At 46.2% G+C, this 20,205-nt stretch overlaps 1 protein-coding gene across 6 annotated transcripts in view; it reads left to right on the forward strand.

Annotated features, from left to right (window-relative positions):
- Positions 1-20,205, forward strand: part of fars2 (phenylalanyl-tRNA synthetase 2, mitochondrial) — an 88,646-nt gene that overhangs the window by 42,420 nt on the left and 26,021 nt on the right. For 5 of the 6 annotated variants that reach the window (XM_086192214.1, XM_086192216.1, XM_086192218.1 and 2 more), the window contains exons 8-9: positions 10,287-10,447; positions 13,426-13,583. In XM_086192214.1, coding sequence (XP_086048340.1) covers positions 10,287-10,447; positions 13,426-13,583 — 319 coding nt within the window. Of the gene's footprint in view, positions 1-10,286; positions 10,448-13,425; positions 13,584-14,326; positions 14,361-20,205 lie in introns of all 6 variants that reach the window. The other variant, XM_086192220.1, reaches the window with a different exon arrangement.

Here is a 20,205-nt window from a genome sequence, read left to right on the forward strand (position 1 = left end):
CCCGACCTCGTTCCCCCCTCAGATTGACACTGGGATGTTTAACGTGGCATCAGACATGATTAATCGCTCACAGACGAGATGCGATCCATACGGGGTTCCACCCTGAGTGCTCTGTAATGAGAGACGCCTTAATGAAGACACCAACATGTTAATTTGAGGTGTGTGTGTGTGTGTGTGTGTGTGTGTGTGTGTGTGTGTGTGTGTAAGACTGCAGCTTCTCTGATGACTTGCTGCCTCTGCTGGCAGTCAAACAAAAGGAGACTTTTGACTTTTTATCATCTTCTCTCTCTCTCTCTCTCTCTCTCTCTCTATCTCACACACACACACACACACACACACACACACACACACTGCGGCAGTGCTGCATAAGTGTGTTCATTTATTTCGTCCTCTCTTTAACGACTTAATAGCGCTGCAGAGAGGAGCCCCGCCCACCTGAGGCTCATAGGGACAGGAAGTCAGATAAATGAGGAGCCCTGGAGTCGCTCTACAATAACTCTGTTACAGCTGCTTACACACACACACACACACACACACACACACACCCCTACCTGAAGCATCAGAGGCGGAGCCAGGACACTGCAGTGAACAGGATTCATTGTCTAGGTTTGGTTTTGTTAATTGTCAAATTGAGGTGCTAAATGAACCTGAGCAGCCCAGACGGAGCTTTGGAAGCCTGATGTTCTGATTCGGTTGGACCTTCACAATAATTTGGGGCCCTCTTGCCTCATGTTTTTGGCTCTCAATGAGTCAAAGGGGATATTTAACAAGAACTTGGTGAGGCCGGCCCAAGAACTGGCCAGCCGGTCCTGGCGTCCTGTAATGCCAAAGTTCCCTGAGTTGTCCTGGCAGGTGATGCGCTGTCATCCCGCCCTCCAGTGGACCCGCCCACGTCAGGTCAGCACGAGCTGCGTTCAAATGGGAAACAGAAACGAGTCAAATAAAGACTGAAAAGGTCAGAGAGCAAAACAAAAATCAAGAATAGCAGACAGGAGCGGCTGCTAGCAGTGCTAACGAGGGACAGGAAGGACAGGGTTCTGCCAGCCGTTCACTGAATCGTCAGACTGACAGTGTCGTGTCTCACACTGAAGCACTTCATACATGTTAGCTCTCTTGTCAAGTTTTAGGGCAGTTGGCCAGTTTAAGGACTTGATACACAGCTAATTTGATTACTTCTTATGGGTTAAGTTACTTGGAACGGCCAGTGACTTCAACTTAAGTTGTAGTTGATGTTTTATAAACTTTGTATGGGTTTTAAGTCACCGCACCATGTAAGCAGTTAACAGATTCATGTGTTGGAACTCCTGTCACTCAGTGTGGCTGCTGATTGCCATCCTCACTTCTCTTCTATCTTTCACTGTGTTGTTGTGTGGTTTTGTGTTACCAGAAAAATACCCTGAATATGGCACTGGTCAGAAATGACTGTTGTCTATCGTTGCTAAAGGGGGCGCCAGTGTATCCACTGCTCAGCGTCATGTAAACAGGATTTAGAAGAAATTGAAAAGTCGTGGAAGGCTGAAGGAACTTGGAGTAGTGGCGGCTCCACGTCCACGTGAGAGCCCCAGGGATAATCCCGACAAACACGTCCAACAGACGAACGTCAGGGAGGAAAGGAGAAGCGACGGGTGCATTTATCAGGATGGATTTAAATACAAATATCTGCAAAGCCGCGTGTTTTTCTTGGAGGAGGAGGTCTGGCCCTGATATTTCCCAACTGTCTTTGAAGCAGACAGATGGAGAGGCGGGAACACTCGCCATCCAAACGGCAAACACTCACTGGTGTTTGTGAAGGTGTGTCGGCGGAGAGGATTTCCTTCCTTCTGCTGCTGATGTTCTCTTGTCTCATTATCCAGTTTGTCGTCCAGAGAGGACACAGTTTATCCCCCATATGGACCCGCTGCTCTCCCAGCACAGCGGTGTGGCCTTAACCAGCTGTGGCGCTGGTATCGTCATTTAAAGAAGTCTTCCTTGATGTTCTGTCGCTGATGCGTCATGGAAACATCAACATTTCACTGCAGTTTAATAAGAACTCATCCAAACCAAATGTGCTCTCGTCAGTTTAACCGCAGCATGAAGGATCTTATCAAATCTGCGTCTCAGACGTTCACGCCAGCCGTCATCGTGATAGGAATCGTTCCGGGAGCCCGCCTGATCTGCTCTTACTCACGTTCCGGGGGCGGTTCCACGTCCAGCTTGTTCGTATCTGGAACTGCTGGGATATTGACCCGTAACGGTGAAACCAGGCGCGTTAGCGACGCCTGCTAGCTCGTAGCCGTAGCTAATACAGCTGTTTTCTTGCTTCTCTCTGCAGCTTTTCTTGAAGGTGAATTTAATGTTGTAATTTTAAACCAAATTTTGTCTTTGCTAATCATCTGTCCAGCCAGTCCTTAACTTATTTAGTTTCACTTTTTTTTCTAATTGCCTAATTATACTTTTCAATTTTTAAGGTCACTTGGTTTCTGGCTTTTCCTTTTGATTGTTTGGATTCTTTTTATTTTTGAAAGTTACAGAAAGAAGCAAATAAACAAGAATATTTCGATGAGTAATGAAGGAAGATTTCCTGTGTTAAATGCAAACATCTTCTCACTCCACTCACAAGACTGTCAATAAAAGTGGAGGACTTGATAGGATGAGAACTGCTGCTCTGCTTCCCCACCAGCCTCCTCTGCTCTGATGACATCATGCTAATGCTAGCTGCTAACACATGGCAGCACAGAGCCGGAATGTGTTTCAGTCCTGCCTGGCTTCAAAAATCCACCTTCGTCTCTGCTCCTTGGAGCCTCCGTACGACCTGCCCGCTCGGGTTGACCTCCCGTCACCTCCGCTGGTGTTCAGACATCATCGATCACGCCACCAACACGACAGTGTCTCAACCTGCACGAACACACGGGATCAGAACAGCACGACCCACCTGACCTCGAGGCCTGCCGGTCCTCAACGATCAGCTTGTAACTAACGGCCCGGTCTCTGTGGCACCGCTGATTGATCGACACACACCCACACACCCCCGTGAGTGTACGGTCCATTAGATTCGCACACTAACGCGCGTGTGTGCGTGTGTGCGTGTGTGCGTGTGTGTGTGTGTGTGTGTGTGTGTGGTGATGTGAGGGGGATGTGTTTTTAGACACCAGTGGGACACTGCGTCATCTACCTGCTTGGGTTGAACGCCGTCGTGACTCATGTTTGTGCGTTTCTTCTGAAGTCTGTTTACATTACATACAAAGACCGCCAGTATTTAAAGCATTGTGTGTGTGTGTGTGTGTGTGTGTGTGCATGTGTGTGCGCCCACTCAGGCTGGACCAGTGAAAACACACACTGAGTTTTCAGAGTGAAAGGACATGACGGCTGTTTGTGTCTATTTTCTGCTCCGGTTCTGAGCTGCAGCAGCCGTCACGTCCACGTTGATCTTCATCAGTCAGAGTTGTCATCAGGGATGTGACTGCGGTCCTCGTGTCCTCAACCAGGACATGAGGATTTACAGGTCAACCACTCTCACTCTCTGTCCATCCAGCAGAACGGCTGTCCAGGTCAACTGCGTCACAATATTTCAGGGTATTTTGTGGGTGGTGCTGTACTTGGCATTACAAGTACGATACAGTCCAGCCTCTGTCGAAGGAGTTCAGCCGCTCCAACCCCTGGAGGCCGCTTGCTCTCAGTGCGTCGGCCTGAAATACTCCGGCCAGCTCTCCGTCCAAAACTCACCTCCTCCAACCGGGGCTGGACGGGTCAGAACCCAGCAGCGTGACCAGGAGCTCAGCGTTGTTCTCTGGTTCGTCACCTCTTTAGCCAGTCATCCAATCACAGTTGAGGAGGGGCGGGAACAACGATGGAGGAGGAGGATTATTTTGCCCGAGACGCTTCCAGTCTCACAGAGTCTCACGAAAAACTGGAGGGGTTGTCTTCTGGTCCTCCGTGGTTCTGCCTTTATTTAGGGAAGAAGAACCGGACCGGATATTTGTGCTTCTAAGGACGCTCGGTATCGTAGCGACCAGATGCTGCTTTTCAGAAATCCCAGTCCAACATCCTAGATGGCTGTTCTCACCTGGATGTTCTCAGGAGAACACAGCCGGAACATGAGCCTGAAGTCTCTGGTGAGCATGCTCAGTTTGACTAAACCCAGCAGCGAGAATGTTGCCATGGGTACAAACTCCACCCCTGATGAGATTTACCTGGCAGCACTGATACCGATGAAGAGGATTGGGGATGTCACTTCCTGGAGGACTAGAGATCTGACCTCCACCATCTCCTCCTCCACCTCCACCTCCACCACACTCATATTTTAGAGGACAGCGATGGATTGTGATGAGCTGGCTCTAATATTTCGGGCTCTGCCGTGTGGGTTCAGGAAACTGCTTATTCCAGCAGAAAGGCCGTGAGATTGATGCTGGCACTCATTTCATCTTCATTTTTGGCAGCGTGTGGCCCAAATAACTCACTGAGTCATCATCAGGGTTTCTGGCCGTCCGGCAGGCCGGCGCCAGCGACACCTTCCCTCGCCGCTTTGACAGGCCGACTTCGTCGCTCTGGGTGTCAGAGCAAACGCACTGGTTGTCTTTTGTCATCAGACACAAACGCATCGATTCACCACAACTGACATGAAGACTTTTCTTTTTCTCCTTTTAGGATTCGCCTGCAGGCCATGAAACTGTGGAATGTGTCAGAGATCAGACCAGAACACACACAGGATGTAGCATTGTAGCATTCTCCTGTTTCCCTAGCAACAGAGAACATGGAGGAGCGGCCGATTACCATATTTTCCCGAGCTGTAAAACAAACCTCACCCTGAGGACAACCATGTAACACTTGCATGGTGTTGCATTCGGGTGCATCGTGCCGCCCCCTTCTGGGTCAGAGCAGCTTACACCACACAAACCGCCCACGTAGGGACACGCCCACAACGACACACAACCACAGCAGTGCTGGATTAGGCTTTAACCAGCCTCATGGGTCTGTCATCACCACGAAAGGCCAAACATGTCTCCGCCTGACAGTTACCGCCTGATTCTGTATCGCTATCCCAGCCGTCGCGCTGACGTCCTGTCCAAGTTGAATCAGAAGAAGCTGTGAGCTGTTAGAACCTGTAAGAGACAAACGTCATTGTGTCTGAGCCAATCAAGAACCTGCAGCTGAACCTGGTAGTTAAAGTCAGCTGGTCTCTGGCCCAGCCCCCTCACATCGATGTATAGATGGCGAGGTAAACCCTCCTGTTGCCTGGTTACTAATCACTCTGCATACTTGATGCGGCCCTCATCACTAATTCAGTGCGGAGGCTCAATAGCAGGTCAGCTCGTATTGTTTCCATGATCCATGTTGATGACTGGAGGCGTCGCGCCGCAGGGACACTTCCTGTTGAAGGTTGTAGGCACGTTGTCTGTCGGCGTAGTAACAGACGGTGAGACGGTCACATCATCAACGACTGAATCTGCTCATTACGAAAAGTTCTGGACAGAAACCAGAAAGATGTCTTTGTCCACAGATCACAGTCCCCACCAGCTGATTGGTCCTCATGTCCGTCTGCAGGTAAAAGGCTTCACCGTTCTGCAGATCAATTTCAGTCGAGCAAGCGAGGGTCCGTTTCCCTCGTTACGCCGTGTGATTCCCATGTTGAATCATGGTCATATTCCCGTCCTGTGCAGCTGCCAGGAAGTTGTTCCATCGATAAATCATGGCGCCGGTGAATGGCTGCAGGCTGCCAATAGTCTATTTGGACCCGTGAATGGTGACGGATGAGAGCGAGGGATGAGATGGGCCTCTGAGGGCGTCCTGTCAGACTCTCCATCCAACCACCCAAGAGCTTCCTCTTCACCCTCTAACACAGGGACTTTTATTTTGAAATTCAGCCACTTACAGTGTAGAGACCATGCGGAACAAGTTCTGTCACTGTTGGTGGTTAGGGTTCTGAAGTGGCCATGAACGTGTGAAGCAGCGAACTACACACTGAACGTGCTCATGGACATGAAAAGACACACAAGGAGGAACAGCTGGAGAGAAATACATTAGCTGAGCGAATGGAGGAGGAGTGGAAGGAGGTACAAAGATGGAGGGAGCAAGGAGACTGAAAATGAGGGGATTAGAGGAGAGAATGAGTCAAGGTGGAAACAGGAGGAGGTGGTGGTGGTGATGTAGACGAGTGAAGGAGGCGTGAAGGGGAGGAAAATAAAAATGATGAAGGTGGAGAGAAAGAGTGAGTGGATGATGATGGAGAGCGAGGGATTAAGTGTGAACGAGTCTGGGAAGAGAGGAACATATGATTGAATAAACGAATGAAATGGTGTTTGATGTGTAGTCCTGGCTGGGTCCTGTGGTCTCTGGGTTTTGTAGTTCTTTCTCTTGTCTCTGCATTCGTTCCAGCTTCATCTGAGCCATTCTACTTTGGCCCAGGGCCTCTGACGCTGCAGCCCTGGTTGGGTCCGGTGTTCTGGTGTGTAGCTCGGTTCCATGTGGTCTCTGGTGTTCTGAAACCCAGAGGCACCAAGAGCACGAGATCTGCTGTTGACAGATGACTGATGGACGCGTGATGATGTCAGCGACAGACGGCAGGACAGCTACGCACACATCAGCACCACCTGGGCCCTCTTGTAAAATTGTTCCTGATTGGCTGATGGAGCAGGCCTGAGAGGGTGATGTCACCCCCCCCCCCCCCACTCAAGCATCTTGGCTGTCTTTCTTCTTGGCTGCCTCTACATCAGTGTCTCATCAGACGTGCAATCGCTCTCGTGTGAACGCTCATCATTTTCCTCAGCATCACTTAACCTGCCAGAGGCTCTGGATGGCGTTCAGCAGTTCACAGACGCCGCCGTCGCTCAGAGTGGCTGATGGCTCCGGCTCCTCAGACCTGCTGCTGGCAGAGCGTTCAGATCGCTGAGCGCGCTGCACAAGGCTGCTATGGCCATGTTGCACATCTCTATCTCCAGTGAATAGACCAGTCCTTGCCCCCCCTTCCCAGTGAATAGACCAGTCCTACCCCCCATTTCCCAGTGAATAGACCAGTCCTTGCCCCCCCTTCCCAGTGAATAGACCAGTCCTTGCCCCCCTTCCCAGTGAATAGACCAGTCCTTGCCCCCCCTTCCCAGTGAATAGACCAGTCCTTGCCCCCCCCTTCCCAGTGAATAGACCAGTCCTCGCCCCCCCTTCCCAGTGAATAGACCAGTCCTCGCCCCCCCCTTCCCAGTGAATAGACCAGTCCTCGCCCCCCCTTCTCCAGTGTTTCTTGATGTTAGTTCGTCCTGGTTTCAGACCGTTTCTACATTCCATGTTTGCCTCCTCAGTTCCCTCTTGTGTTATTGGTCGGATCAGTTTAAATTATATTTAAACTCTCAGTGAAATCTTGGATTCTGCTGGCAGGAACCTGCAGTCGGCCCTCTAATTACAGCTGGTGTTTTCTGTCGCGGCTGCCTGTGTAATCATTAAACTTAATCACGATCCTGCCGCTTAAAACCACAACCTCGGCCGCCGCAGTGCACGCAGGCTCTAATAATGCATCATAAATATATTCATGGCAAATATAATTAGCAGGAATGGAGACGGGTGTGGGGGTGATGTTTTATTAGGGAGGAATGGAAACCAGATGAGGAAAGATGAAGACATAAAAGAGACAAGGATGAAGAAAGACTGTTAAAAAAGATGGAGAAAATGAGGAAATGGAGAAAACGCAGATGGAAAATTCTTGTACTTTAATTAGGGAGCCAATCACGCCTAAACGACAAGACAAAGGGGCGGGACTTTTAGCAATGACCTTCAGATTGTACCTGCTGACTTGTTACTGTCACAGAAATGTGTGATAACAGTTCCAGTGAATTCTTGGGAATATTTATTGTTGTAATAATGGGAGAGGCCCTTTTTACGTTTGGCCAGCAGGGACAACATGAAGACGCTAATGTAGCTCAAATGCACTTGCTAACATTCATGGCACGTGGCTAGCTGCTAGCATCAAGCTTCACTTTCATGATTTGTCTCATGTCGCATAGCTGACGTTAATTTGTGTAGTTCAGATTAGCTGTAGGCGTTTGACCTGCTAACCTGGCAGAAAATGGCGGATGCTTGTGACGCTCTTGTTACTGCATAGGTGTTTGGTTTCGCTGATCACATGTTCTCAGAGTAGTAGCAGGAGATACGCCGATGAAGCTTTGGAGAGCCAGCGGACAAGGAGAAAGAGACGAAGAAGAGCAGATCAGGACATTATTGAAATGAGAAGAAGAGGACGCGGGTGGGGGCTCTTGATTGAGTGTGTGACATCATGAAGTGGAGATTATTCTGCTGCATTCCCTCCTCTCCTGTCACCTCTTGACCCCCCGCTCATTAGCATAGAAAGCACATTCCAAGGCTGCTGATTGGACCAAGACTGACGAGACCAGGATGTAAAGGAATAAGTGTGTGTGTGCTGGGTGGTGGTGGGCACGTTACACATCATCTTAATATGGAGAAACATTTCCAATCAAAGCAGATAATTCTTCTCCCACTCGCTCGCTGTCCACCTGCTTCTTGCGTGTGTGTGTGTGTTTGTCCATTAGCGTAGTGCATCTAAGTGCACACACACACGCACACTTAGGAAGTCAATCTGTTTACACCTGGAGCCTGTCTGCCAGCTCCTCACCCACCTGCGGCTGGAGCCTCCTCCTCTGTTCAGGGACGGTCACTCCAGTGTGACCTGGATGGCTTCGATCTGTCTTCTCTGGCCAGGATCTGGACCTGCTGTCCTCAGAGGAACGTCCCTCCTCCTCCAGGTCATCTGTTTGCGTCGTGGTGGTCGTTTTTCCTGATGAATAGAACAGAAGCCCTGCTGCTCTGGACCTCATGAACGACCAAGTGGTAGCAGATCCCTGATCCTCCATCTGGATCAAGGAGACCTGGATTACACCAGATGACCTGGAGAGGTGGCGACCAGATGTTTCTTGACAGTTTAGCTGCTGTTAGCATCAGTCTCTGTTAGCTCCAAGCTAAACATACGTGGCTGGTTCTTCCTGCATTCTGGAGTCACTAAGAAGTGATGGAGGAGGGAGGACACCTGAGTTAAGACAAAACACACAGTGAGCTCTACTTGCCCAAACGGAAGGTGGTTCCTCAAGTTTTTCATGTTTCATCTCTTCTTCTACTCTTTGTTACAACCATGTTGCCTCTAACGCCATCTTGTGGCTGTGACCTCTTTTATTACTCTCAAACCGTTGATGGAATCAAACCTGATGTGCAGGACAGGGTACTGGTGCTGCGTCAAGGGCCCGACCGACTGCAGCGAGCGTCTCTGCGGCAGAGAAACGCTTCTTCATCTAAATGAACTTGTGCATTAAATCCCTCAACGTTTCCGTTCTGTTTCTTAAACTGCGGCTCACGACCCAGACAAAGGTCGACACATCACACAGAAAACCGATTTGTCTCAATTAGCCTTCGGCCCAGAGAGACCGATAACTTCCCTCTCATCTGGGTCCTGGAAACGCTTGGAAATCCCCAGAATTACCCATCAGCCTTTTCTTCCCCCAAACGTTTGCCCTCTGCTTGACCTGCCTCCAAGCAGTTGAAGGATTTAATCCTGAAATGAGCAACAGCAGCAGGATGATTGACGGTGTCACATCAAGTTTTCTGACATTCGATGTTTGCTGAGTGATTCGCAATGTGATTGGCGGGGGGCACCATTTGGTTTCTGCCCATCGTTGACGTCACGTGCTCCTGCTCGTTCACCATCTGTCTTATTTTACATGGTACGAATTGAGAGCAAACTGTAAACTCCAACCAACTCATTGTTCAAGTCAATCTGAAATCCTGTCGTCATGGAAACAAGCCAATCCTGATTAGACCTACAGTAGAAGAACTCAGTCCTGATCATTTCATAAAGACTGAACCAACATGAATGCAATAATCAGTAGAAGGTCTCAGCAGCTGAGTCTGATCAAAAAAATCAAAACTTTATGAGTCGGTTTTCTCTGACATAACAACAAATATTTAGGACCCACTTGTATGGCGTCTGCACTCCCGATGACATCACTGTGGCATCATCAGCTGTTTTAACAGACTGAGCTTGATTAAGTATTTGTAGTCCAACAGGAAGTGGTCATGCACTGCACTCTATGAACTGTAGAGATGAACTGTATGACTGTATTCATATCTCAACGTAATCATTGTCGCCGTGTGAGGAGGAGGTCGTTCAGGCCATCAGGGAGCAGTGAAGGTCCTCAGCAGCTCCAGCGTGGTGGCACCTTCTCAAGCTGTTCTTGGATCAGTCTTCATCCTGCTGCAGGAACCAACCCCACCACACAGGAAATGTGTACTAAAGATTTGTTGGTGCTGTTTTGCAGCTGGCGCTGAAAACAAGCTGGGCTGGGCCTTCGGTCTGGGCCTGGAGAGACTGGCCATGGTCCTGTACAAGATCCCCGACATCCGGTCCTTCTGGAGTGAAGACGAACGCTTCCTCAAACAGTTCAGAGTGGAGAGCATCCATCAGCCCGTCTGCTTCCAGGTACGTCAGGGCTCACTTTATTATTGATCCCTTTCCTGTGGTCTTGCGTTGAGAAGTTCCTGCTTTTCTAAATTAGGGTTGTGCCATTGACGTGAGATGTGTCTGTATATCTTGATATATATCTATAGATATATATCTATAGATATATATCTATAGATATATATCTATAGATATATAGATATATATCTATAGATATATAGATATATATCTATAGATATATATCTATAGATATATAGATATATATCTATAGATATATAGATATATATCTATAGATATATAGATATATATCTATAGATATATAGATATAGATATATATCTATAGATATATATCTATAGATATATAGATATATATCTATAGATATATAGATATATATCTATAGATATATATCTATAGATATATATCAAGATATATATCTAGATTTACAGATATATCTATAGATATACATATATGTAGATATATATCTATATATCTATCTATCGATAGATATATGGCCCCCCCCCCCCACACACACACACACACACACACACACACACACACACAGTGCTTGTTGCTGACTCTGGTCTTCCCTGATGTAGAACATCTCCAGTGACTGTTGGAGGGCACAGAGAACAAACAGCAGAGGAGGAGGATGAAGGGTGGGAGGGGATGCAGGTGGAGGTGAGACGGACAGATGGAGAGAGAAAGGAAAAGGCAGAAGGGTGAAGTAAACAGGACAGTGACATTAGGAAAGAGAGAAAAGGAATGAAAGGAGGCTGAACGTACGTTGTGTCTTTAAGAAGAAAGGAGTGAGGAAGGAGAAGGCTGACATGACGGAGGGATGAGGGAACGGAGGGATGTCAGCTGAGGACAAACCCTGTTGTCCTGCTGCTGTTTGGTTTTATTGATGAACTCATTTCCTCTGGAGGGATCAGGGGATCACGGCTCATCTCCTGCCCAGGGTCAGTGCACCTCTTGTGGGCTGAGCCTTGCCGCCTCTGCCCATCAACATCAGGGCGGCTGTGGTTCCACAGGTAATGAACTGTGACTGCTGTGAGTGTGTGTCCATGTTTGTATCCACAAACACACACAGCAGGTAGCCGTCCAGACTCTAATGGTGTTGAATCGACTCCTGAGTAGCCCCACATCCATCTACACTCTGACCAAACGTGTGTGGACGCCCTCCAACGTCCTCCCTTCTGTCTCAGCTCCGTTCTGCCTCGTCCTGTCAGGGCCTTCAACGAGCTGCACTGAACGTCACTCTGTTGATTGAAACATCTCAATTCATTAGGTTACACTGGAGCTCAAACATGGAAAGTGAGGCAGGGATATCCACTCGTGTGGCCTCCGTCTCTCCTCCTGTTGATTAAAAGTTATTTCCTGGATGATAGAGGTGTCACCGAGGAGAGAGACCTCTCTCTCCGTCTGTCGTTGCATAAAACATCCGATTTATTCTGTCATCCTGATTAACTTTTAATGTGTTATTGTCTTCATCTTTTATCTGCTGCTTCCTCTCATCCCCAACATCATCTCTCCATCTTTTTTATGTCTTTATTTATATTTCGTGCTCCCTCGTGCCTTCTATCTTTTTAATCTTTCCCTCTTTGCAATTGATGTATTTTAGAAATAATGAAGCGACATCAAGTCCAAACCTGAAAATGCTCCCAGATCATTTCATCCCACAGTAAAAGAATTCATTCGAGTTACTTTCCCGTCCAGAATCGTCCAATTAAAGCCGAAAAACATCCTCGTTGTTCGTGATGTCAGCTGTTCACTGGACGCGAGCCGCTCCTCATTCTTCTTCTGCATCACAGTCAACACCGCCTGGCGATTCCTTCTGACTATTAAGTCAGCCGTACAGATCAAAATCCAGCTCTAAACTAGCTCCAGTTTTCCTTTAGCCAGATTTGCACGTCGTTAGCTTAGCATTGCAAAGATGGAAGTGAGGGCGGAGCAGGGGTCTGCCATCTTGGATAACTACATACCTCATCAGTACTTGTTCAGACCAGCTACTTGGCTTGCTGACTGCCTGTATTAGCAACATGCTAGCAGTGAACACCAACAACAGCAAATAAGGGCACGGTAAAATATCCACGATATGAGCAGAGGAGGTCGGACCTGGAGATCTCCACCATCTTCAGCTAATTCACCAAACAGTCTGCTCACCTCCAAAAAACTAAAAAGAGAAAGGGAAATGTCAAAAATAAAAAAAACAACAACAATTGTAACAGTAGTTTTTTTTACTGTAAAGATTACAGCATTTGTAATGCTGTAAGTGAACGGACCAGTAAATTTCAACAAGGTTTTCCCACCTTTGAGCTCTTTTGACCCAAATGAAGTTGTCTTGAGTGCAGCATATTGAAGGGTTTTACCAAGTCAAACTAGCCACTCGCGCTAACTGCTAATACTCATCATAGCACTAACGAAGATGGCTGGTATTAGCATGTGCTAACTGTTTGCACAGGTTGCTTATACTGACCACTAGTTTCTTTTTTAATGATGTTTACAGTGTTTAAAGTTAGCAAAATGCTAGCATTCAGGCAGTTAGCTAGCTGTAGTCTTTCCAAGATGGTGGACCAACATATGACCTGTTGAACCTGCAACTCCAGAGGGTCCACAGGTCAGGACCACCGGAATCACACATGGCGCTTCTGCTGCCATGATGGACAGCAGCTTCAGAGCTCAAGGACAGCACGTACACAACGATGGCTCTTGTAGTGTTGGCGCTCTCCTGACTGGGACTCCTTTATGGCGTTATGATCACCTGATCTGACGATTGTGACTTGAGCATCATGAAAGATTCAGATATCAGCACAAGAGTTCTTGAAATCAGAGATTCAGTAGCGAATTTCTTCCAATGATCTTGAGGCACCGGTGAAGTGAGTCCAACTTGTTTGGAAGCATCTGTGAGCTGGAAACCTACCTAAAGCTACTTCTACTTGTAGTGGCTACCTTGATGTGCCTGTCACCATGACGATGATGCTTCTCTTCCCTTCCTCAGCCCCTCAGTAAATACCCGCCGCTCCACAACGATATCTCCTTCTGGCTGCCGCCCGACCCGGTCACCTACTCCCGCAACGACTTCTATGACATGGTGCGCTCCATAGGAGGAGACCTGGTGGAGGAAGTCTCACTGGTGGATGAGTTCACACACCCGAAGTAAGAAAAGACACTCGGGTCTAAGTGGTTTAATTGGTGCTTTGTCTTGTTTTATCACCATCTGACGGCGAGCGGAGGGTGAGTTCACATACAAGAAAAGAAACCAATCAATGCAGGAGTTGAAGTGAAGAGAAAGGAAGGCAGGAAGAGAAAGATGGCAAGAAATATTTGAAAATGCAAAATACTTCATTTGTCCCTGAAGGGACCCATTTGAGGCAGGAATGTACCATAGTACACTTAACAACAATTGCAGACCAGAAGTGATGGATGGTACAGGATCAGGGGGGGGGCTAATGGGCCAATAAACATCCATGTACTGACACTGGTCCGCAGAAATAACACACTTTTCAGATTCAAAACATAAAAAAATATTATCCATTATTATTTTCCACTTTGATTTGGTTAACAGCATCAGTCCAGATGCCCCACATCATGAGGCCAGGAGGGAGAGAAACTCTGAGCTCCTGAGTAGCAACGGGAATTTTACTGTTGCAGCATCACGCACGTGTCCTTGGCGTGATGCTGCAGTGAGAGTGTATTTTCTAAAGGGCAGTGGTGGGAGGTTAGTACCTCCTTGCTGAGATTCCTTCTTCACACTACTGAAACACACACACGCACACACACACACTTGTCTGACCTTGCGTGTGTGCAGAACTGTACTGCATGAAAATGTCAGATACTCTTCATTGTCCAGTTTCTTAATGCCTCTCAAATTGAGGATAAACTGATTTTTACTTTTACAGGTAATGGAGAGAGAGAGAGAGAGAGAGAATCAGGGTATGATGAGTTTTAGTCCTTTATACCCCAATTATACTTATCATTAAAATAATCATAACTCTGGCTCGTGAATCATTCAGTTAGACTTTAACTGTCATCAATCCTTCAGTTGGATAGCAACACTCGTGAATCGTTCATCAATCCTTCAGTTGGATAGCAACACTCGTGAATCATTCGTGAATCGTTCATCAATCCTTCAGTTGGATAGCAACACTCGTGAATCGTTCATCAATCTTTCAGTTGGATAGCAATACTCGTGAATCATTTGTGAATCGTTCATCAATCCTTCAGTTGGATAGCAACACTCGTGAATCGTTCATCAATCCTTCAGTTGGATAGCAACACTCGTGAATCGTTCATCAATCCTTCAGTTGGATAGCAACACTCGTGAATCGTTCATCAATCCTTCAGTTGGATAGCAACACTCGTGAATCATTCGTCAATCCTTCAGTTGGATTGCAACACTCGTGAATCGTTCGTCAATCCTTCAGTTGGATTGCAACACTCGTGAATCGTTCATCAATCCTTCAATTGGATAGCAACACTCGTGAATCGTTCATCAATCCTTCAGTTGGATAGCAACACTCATGAATCGTTCATCAATCCTTCAGCTGGATTGTAACACTCTTGAATCGTTACGCTTCATCTTCACGATGGCATCCAGTTATGCGACTGAGCAGCAAGAGCGAGTAGGTCTCTTAGGGGGAACACATATATGTAGTAATACTGATGTTCCTGAGTACTTGTGTAATAATGTAATGACTACTTAATACACATGTAACAATTATATTCATGAAGTTATGACTAATGAATACTCATGTGATGTAGGAATGAATGACTCCTGAATATTTGAGTAACGATTAAGTGCCGTTCATTCATGTAATAATATAGTGACGATTGTGATAAGGTAGGAATGATGTGAAGCACTATGTAGTAGTTTAGTTATGACTATTGAATAGTCATAATAAAGTAGTAATGACTGTAGAGTATTGTAATCATGCAGTAAAGACTGCTTCTTCCACTTCAGGCATTAGAACGGACAGTGTTCAGGTAACATGGACGGAGGTTATGAGGTCATCAGCTACCTGAGCTCTTTTTACCTGCTGCTGCTTAAAACTGCTGCAATGCATCTCTCCCTTTTGTGCTTTTCCCTCCCGCATGTCCCCCTCTGTCTTTTGTCCTGCCACATGTCCCCCCTTTGTCTCCCTCTTCGACTTTCATGTCTCAGCCCCCCCATTGCAGTCCAATTAAAAAATGGAGGGAGACAGAAAGACTTGATTACAATCATCAATTCCTGAATCAGTGACGCATTAAATACCTGCATTGCACCTTTTTCCTCCCAAATCACAAATGTCCCTCCCCTCCCTTGCCTCCATCTCTCTCCCTCCCACCCTCTCTCCATACTCTTTATTCTGTATATCTGAGTGCAGTTTCATCTAACACGCCAGTGTTTTTCCCACCTGCATCACTTTCTTGTGACTTAATTCTGCTGCTGTTAGCCGTCAGTCTCTGTTAGCTTCAAGCTAAACATACGTGGCTGGTTCTTCCTGCATTCTGGAGTCACTAAGAAGTGATGGAGCAGGGAGAAACATCTTAGTGACCTGAAGATTCCTATTAGCAAGTACTTAATAGGCAGTAAACTTTTTGGGTGATGAATCCCTTAAAACTGAGATGTCATCAGAAATTTGAGGTTCTGCTAGCTGTGGTAGTTAGCATGCACACGGAGGTAATGGGTTTAATGTAACCACCACAGAAACATCTAATCTAGTGGTCTTTGCAGTTGTTAAAAATGTAATTCCCTGTAAATCCTCAGGAACAGTTTCAAATTCACCACCGGGGATGCTAGCTGTCCGTTAGCTGTGAAAGTTAGCGACCCCTCATGTCTCTAAAAGCATCTTAGTAAATGTTAACATAGGCTTTAATGTCATAAACATGTCAATTTATAGCTTCTAAACATGTACATGAACAATGTGAGTGTAACTGAAGTAGTATTTCTCTTCTCTTTTCTGGATAGAATATGTGATGGGCACATAACCCAAACGGTCCTGCTGGGAAACTTGCTCCCAACATGGAAAACACACAAAAACACCACTGTACCAGTCGACATCCGTTGCGCCGCCACTGAATGGCACAGACACAGCACTACTATCTTAAAAATGCACGTGAGGTTGATGGAGATGCTAAATGTCTACAATTCTACAATTTCTACAATTTCATTTAGCAGACGCTTTTGTTCAAAGCGACGTACAACACAAGCAAGAGTTTGATCATCAGATACCTTTGCTACGACATGGATGAGCTCCAAAACAGTGTTTGGTATTATTCAGTTTGAGAGACTCCTCGACCTCTAGAACACATTAGCTGGCATTAGCAAGCTGACTCAGCAGGAACGAGCTAACGTCCTTGAGGCTAAGGTGCTACTCAGGTTTGGCCTACTTGCTGGAGCAGTTAACCAGGTTTCATTACGACAGTCTGCTGATGTGACTGATGTTTTCCAAGTGTTAGTCAGAGCCAATCCAGGAAAAACTGGGATAACGCTCGCTAGTATGACGTTGTATTACATTGTGTGCATTGATGCATTTGATGTGTGTCCCATCTTGGCAGCGGTGTAACATGGTCCTGTGTGTGTGTGTGTGTGTGTGTGTGTGTGTGTGTGTGTGTGTGTGTGGGTGTGTGTATTTGTTTTAACCTCTCAATGCTCAATTACACCTAGATTACCCAGAGGCCCTAGGGGTGGAGGCAGCCAGCGAGCTTGCTGATATAAATCTGCTGTGTTGTTGATACACCAGCCCTCTCTAATGCCCATAAACCACCAAACACGCATTCAGACACACACTCAAAGTACACATACATAAACACACACTGACACAAACAATGCTAGGACACTCCCACAAAAATGAGTTACAGTTCAGTAATACGGCAGGGAGGGGGGGGAGGGGGAGGGGGGGCAAGAGAGGACAAAGAGGAGAGGAGGATGGAAGAGGAAAGAAGATGAAAGGAAAGGAGATGAAAGAAAAGGAGAAGAGCATAGTGGGAGGAGACAAAGAGGAGGGAAAGTTAAAGGAGAGGAAGAAGACAGAGAGATGAAGAGAAGATAGATGGAAGAGGGAGTGATGAGTGAGGGAGGAGACAAGGGAACAAGGACGGATACAAGGAGACGTGGGAAGACAGACTGAGAGAAGAGGAGGGAGATGAGGTGGTGACATTTTGAAAAGGTGAATGGGATGATGTTGACATTTAGAGAAAAACTAGATGAAGTGAAACATAAATTCATTTAGAAAATGTGTGTGTGTATGTGTGTGTTTGTGTGGGTACACACACAACAAAGAATAAAGGTTTTCTCTTTTTATGTCATGCAGGTCTCAAAAGAATTCAGCTAACAGATTTAAAAGAGGGTTGAGTATATTAACCTATTAAGCTAACAACAAGACCGTTAGCTAGTGTTAGCCTGACAAGCTAAAAACAGGACCCTTGGCTAGTGTTAGCCTGACAAGTTAAAAACAGGACCCTTAGCCAGTGTTAATCTCACCAGCTAAAACAGGACTGTTAGCTAGTGTGAATCTGACCAGCTAAAACAGGACCGTCATCTAGTGTTAGCCTGACTAGCTAAAACAGGACCGTTATCTAGTGTTAGCCTTACTAGATAAAACAGGACTGTTAGCTAGTGTTAATCTGACCAGCTAAAACAGGACCGTTATATCGCGTTAGCCTGACTAGCTAAAACAGGACCGTTATCTAGTGGTAGCCTTACTAGCTAAAACAGGACTGTTAGCTAGTGTTAATCTGACCAGCTAAAACAGGACCGTTATATCGCGTTAGCCTGACTAGCTAAAACAGGACCGTTAAATAGTGTTAGCCTGACTAGCTAAAACAGGACCGTTATCTAGTGTTCGCCTTACTAGCTAAAATAGGACCATTATCTAGTGTTAGCCTGACTAGCTAAAACAGGACCGTTATCTAGTGTTAGCGTGATTAGCTAAAACAGGACCGTTATCTAGTGTTCGCCTGACTAGCTAAAACAGGACCGTTATCTAGTGTTAGCCTGACTAGCTAAAACAGGACTGTTAGCAAGTGTTAGCCTTACTAGCTAAAACAGGACTCTTAGCAAGTGTTAGCCTGACTAGCTAAAACAGGACCGTTATCTAGTGTTAGCCTGACTAGCTAAAACAGGACCGTTATCTAGTGTTAGCCTTACTAGCTAAAACAGGACCGTTATCTAGTGTTAGCCTGATTAGCTAAAACAGGACCGTTATCTAGTGTTCGCCTGACTAGCTAAAACAGGACCATTATCTAGTGTTAGCCTGACTAGCTAAAACAGGACTGTTAGCAAGTGTTAGCCTTACTAGCTAAAACAGGACTCTTAGCAAGTGTTAGCCTGACTAGCTAAAACAGGACCGTTATCTAGTGTTAGCCTTACTAGCTAAAACAGGACCGTTATCTAGTGTTAGCCTGAGCAGCTAAAACAGGACCGTTATCTAATGTTAGCCTGACTAGCTAAAACAGGACCGTTATCTAGTGTTAGCCTTACTAGCTAAAACAGGACCGTTATCTAGTGTTAGCCTTACTAGCTAAAACAGGACCGTTATCTAGTGTTCGCCTTACTAGCTAAAATAGGACCATTATCTAGTGTTAGCCTGACTAGCTAAAACAGGACCGTTATATCGCGTTAGCCTGACTAGCTAAAACAGGACCGTTATCTAGTGTTAGCCTTACTAGCTAAAACAGGACAGTTAGCTAGTATTAGCCTGACTAGCTAAAACAGGACCGTTATCTAGTGTTAGCCTGATTAGCTAAAACAGGACCGTTATCTAGTGTTCGCCTGACTAGCTAAAACAGGACCGTTATCTAGTGTTAGCCTGACTAGCTAAAACAGGACTGTTAGCAAGTGTTAGCCTTACTAGCTAAAACAGGACTCTTAGCAAGTGTTAGCCTGACTAGCTAAAACAGGACCGTTATCTAGTGTTAGCCTGAGCAGCTAAAACAGGACCGTTATCTAATGTTAGCCTGACTAGCTAAAACAGGACTGTTATCTAGTGTTAGCCTGACTAGTTAAAACAGGACCGTTATCTAGTGTTAGCCTTACTAGCTAAAACAGGACCGTTATCTAGTGTTCGCCTTACTAGCTAAAATAGGACAATTATCTAATGTTAGCCTTACTAGATAAAACAGGACTGTTAGCTAGTGTTAATCTGACCAGCTAAAACAGGACCGTTATATTGCATTAGCCTGACTAGCTAAAACAGGACCGTTATCTAGTGTTAGCCTTACTAGCTAAAACAGGACTGTTAGCTAGTGTTAGCCTGACTAGCTAAAACAAGACCGTTATCTAGTGTTAGCCTGATTAGCTAAAACAGGACCGTTATCTTGTGTTCGCCTGACTAGCTAAAACAGGACCGTTATCTAGTGTTAGCCTGACTAGCTAAAACAGGACTGTTAGCAAGTGTTAGCCTTACTAGCTAAAACAGGACTCTTAGCAAGTGTTAGCCTGACTAGCTAAAACAGGACCGTTATCTAGTGTTAGCCTTACTAGCTAAAACAGGACCGTTATCTAGTGTTAGCCTGAGCAGCTAAAACAGGACCGTTATCTAATGTTAGCCTGACTAGCTAAAACAGGACCGTTATCTAGTGTTAGCCTGACTAGCTAAAACAGGACCGTTATCTAGTGTTAGCCTTACTAGCTAAAACAGGACTGTTACGTAGTGTTCGCCTTACTAGCTAAAACAGGACCGTTATCTAGAGTTAGCCTGACCAGCTAAACCATATCTGGTGGTAAGAAGCAGACAATGTCATGAGACTTGACCAGGAAGTCGATGTAAGGGTACCTTGTGATTGTATAGCAGCGGAA

The sequence above is a fragment of the Aulostomus chinensis genome, chromosome 21 (genome assembly GCF_037954235.1).
Source record: "Aulostomus chinensis isolate RoL2024-O1b breed Wild chromosome 21, RoL_Achi_v1.0, whole genome shotgun sequence".
Lineage (NCBI taxonomy): Eukaryota > Metazoa > Chordata > Actinopteri > Syngnathiformes > Aulostomidae > Aulostomus > Aulostomus chinensis.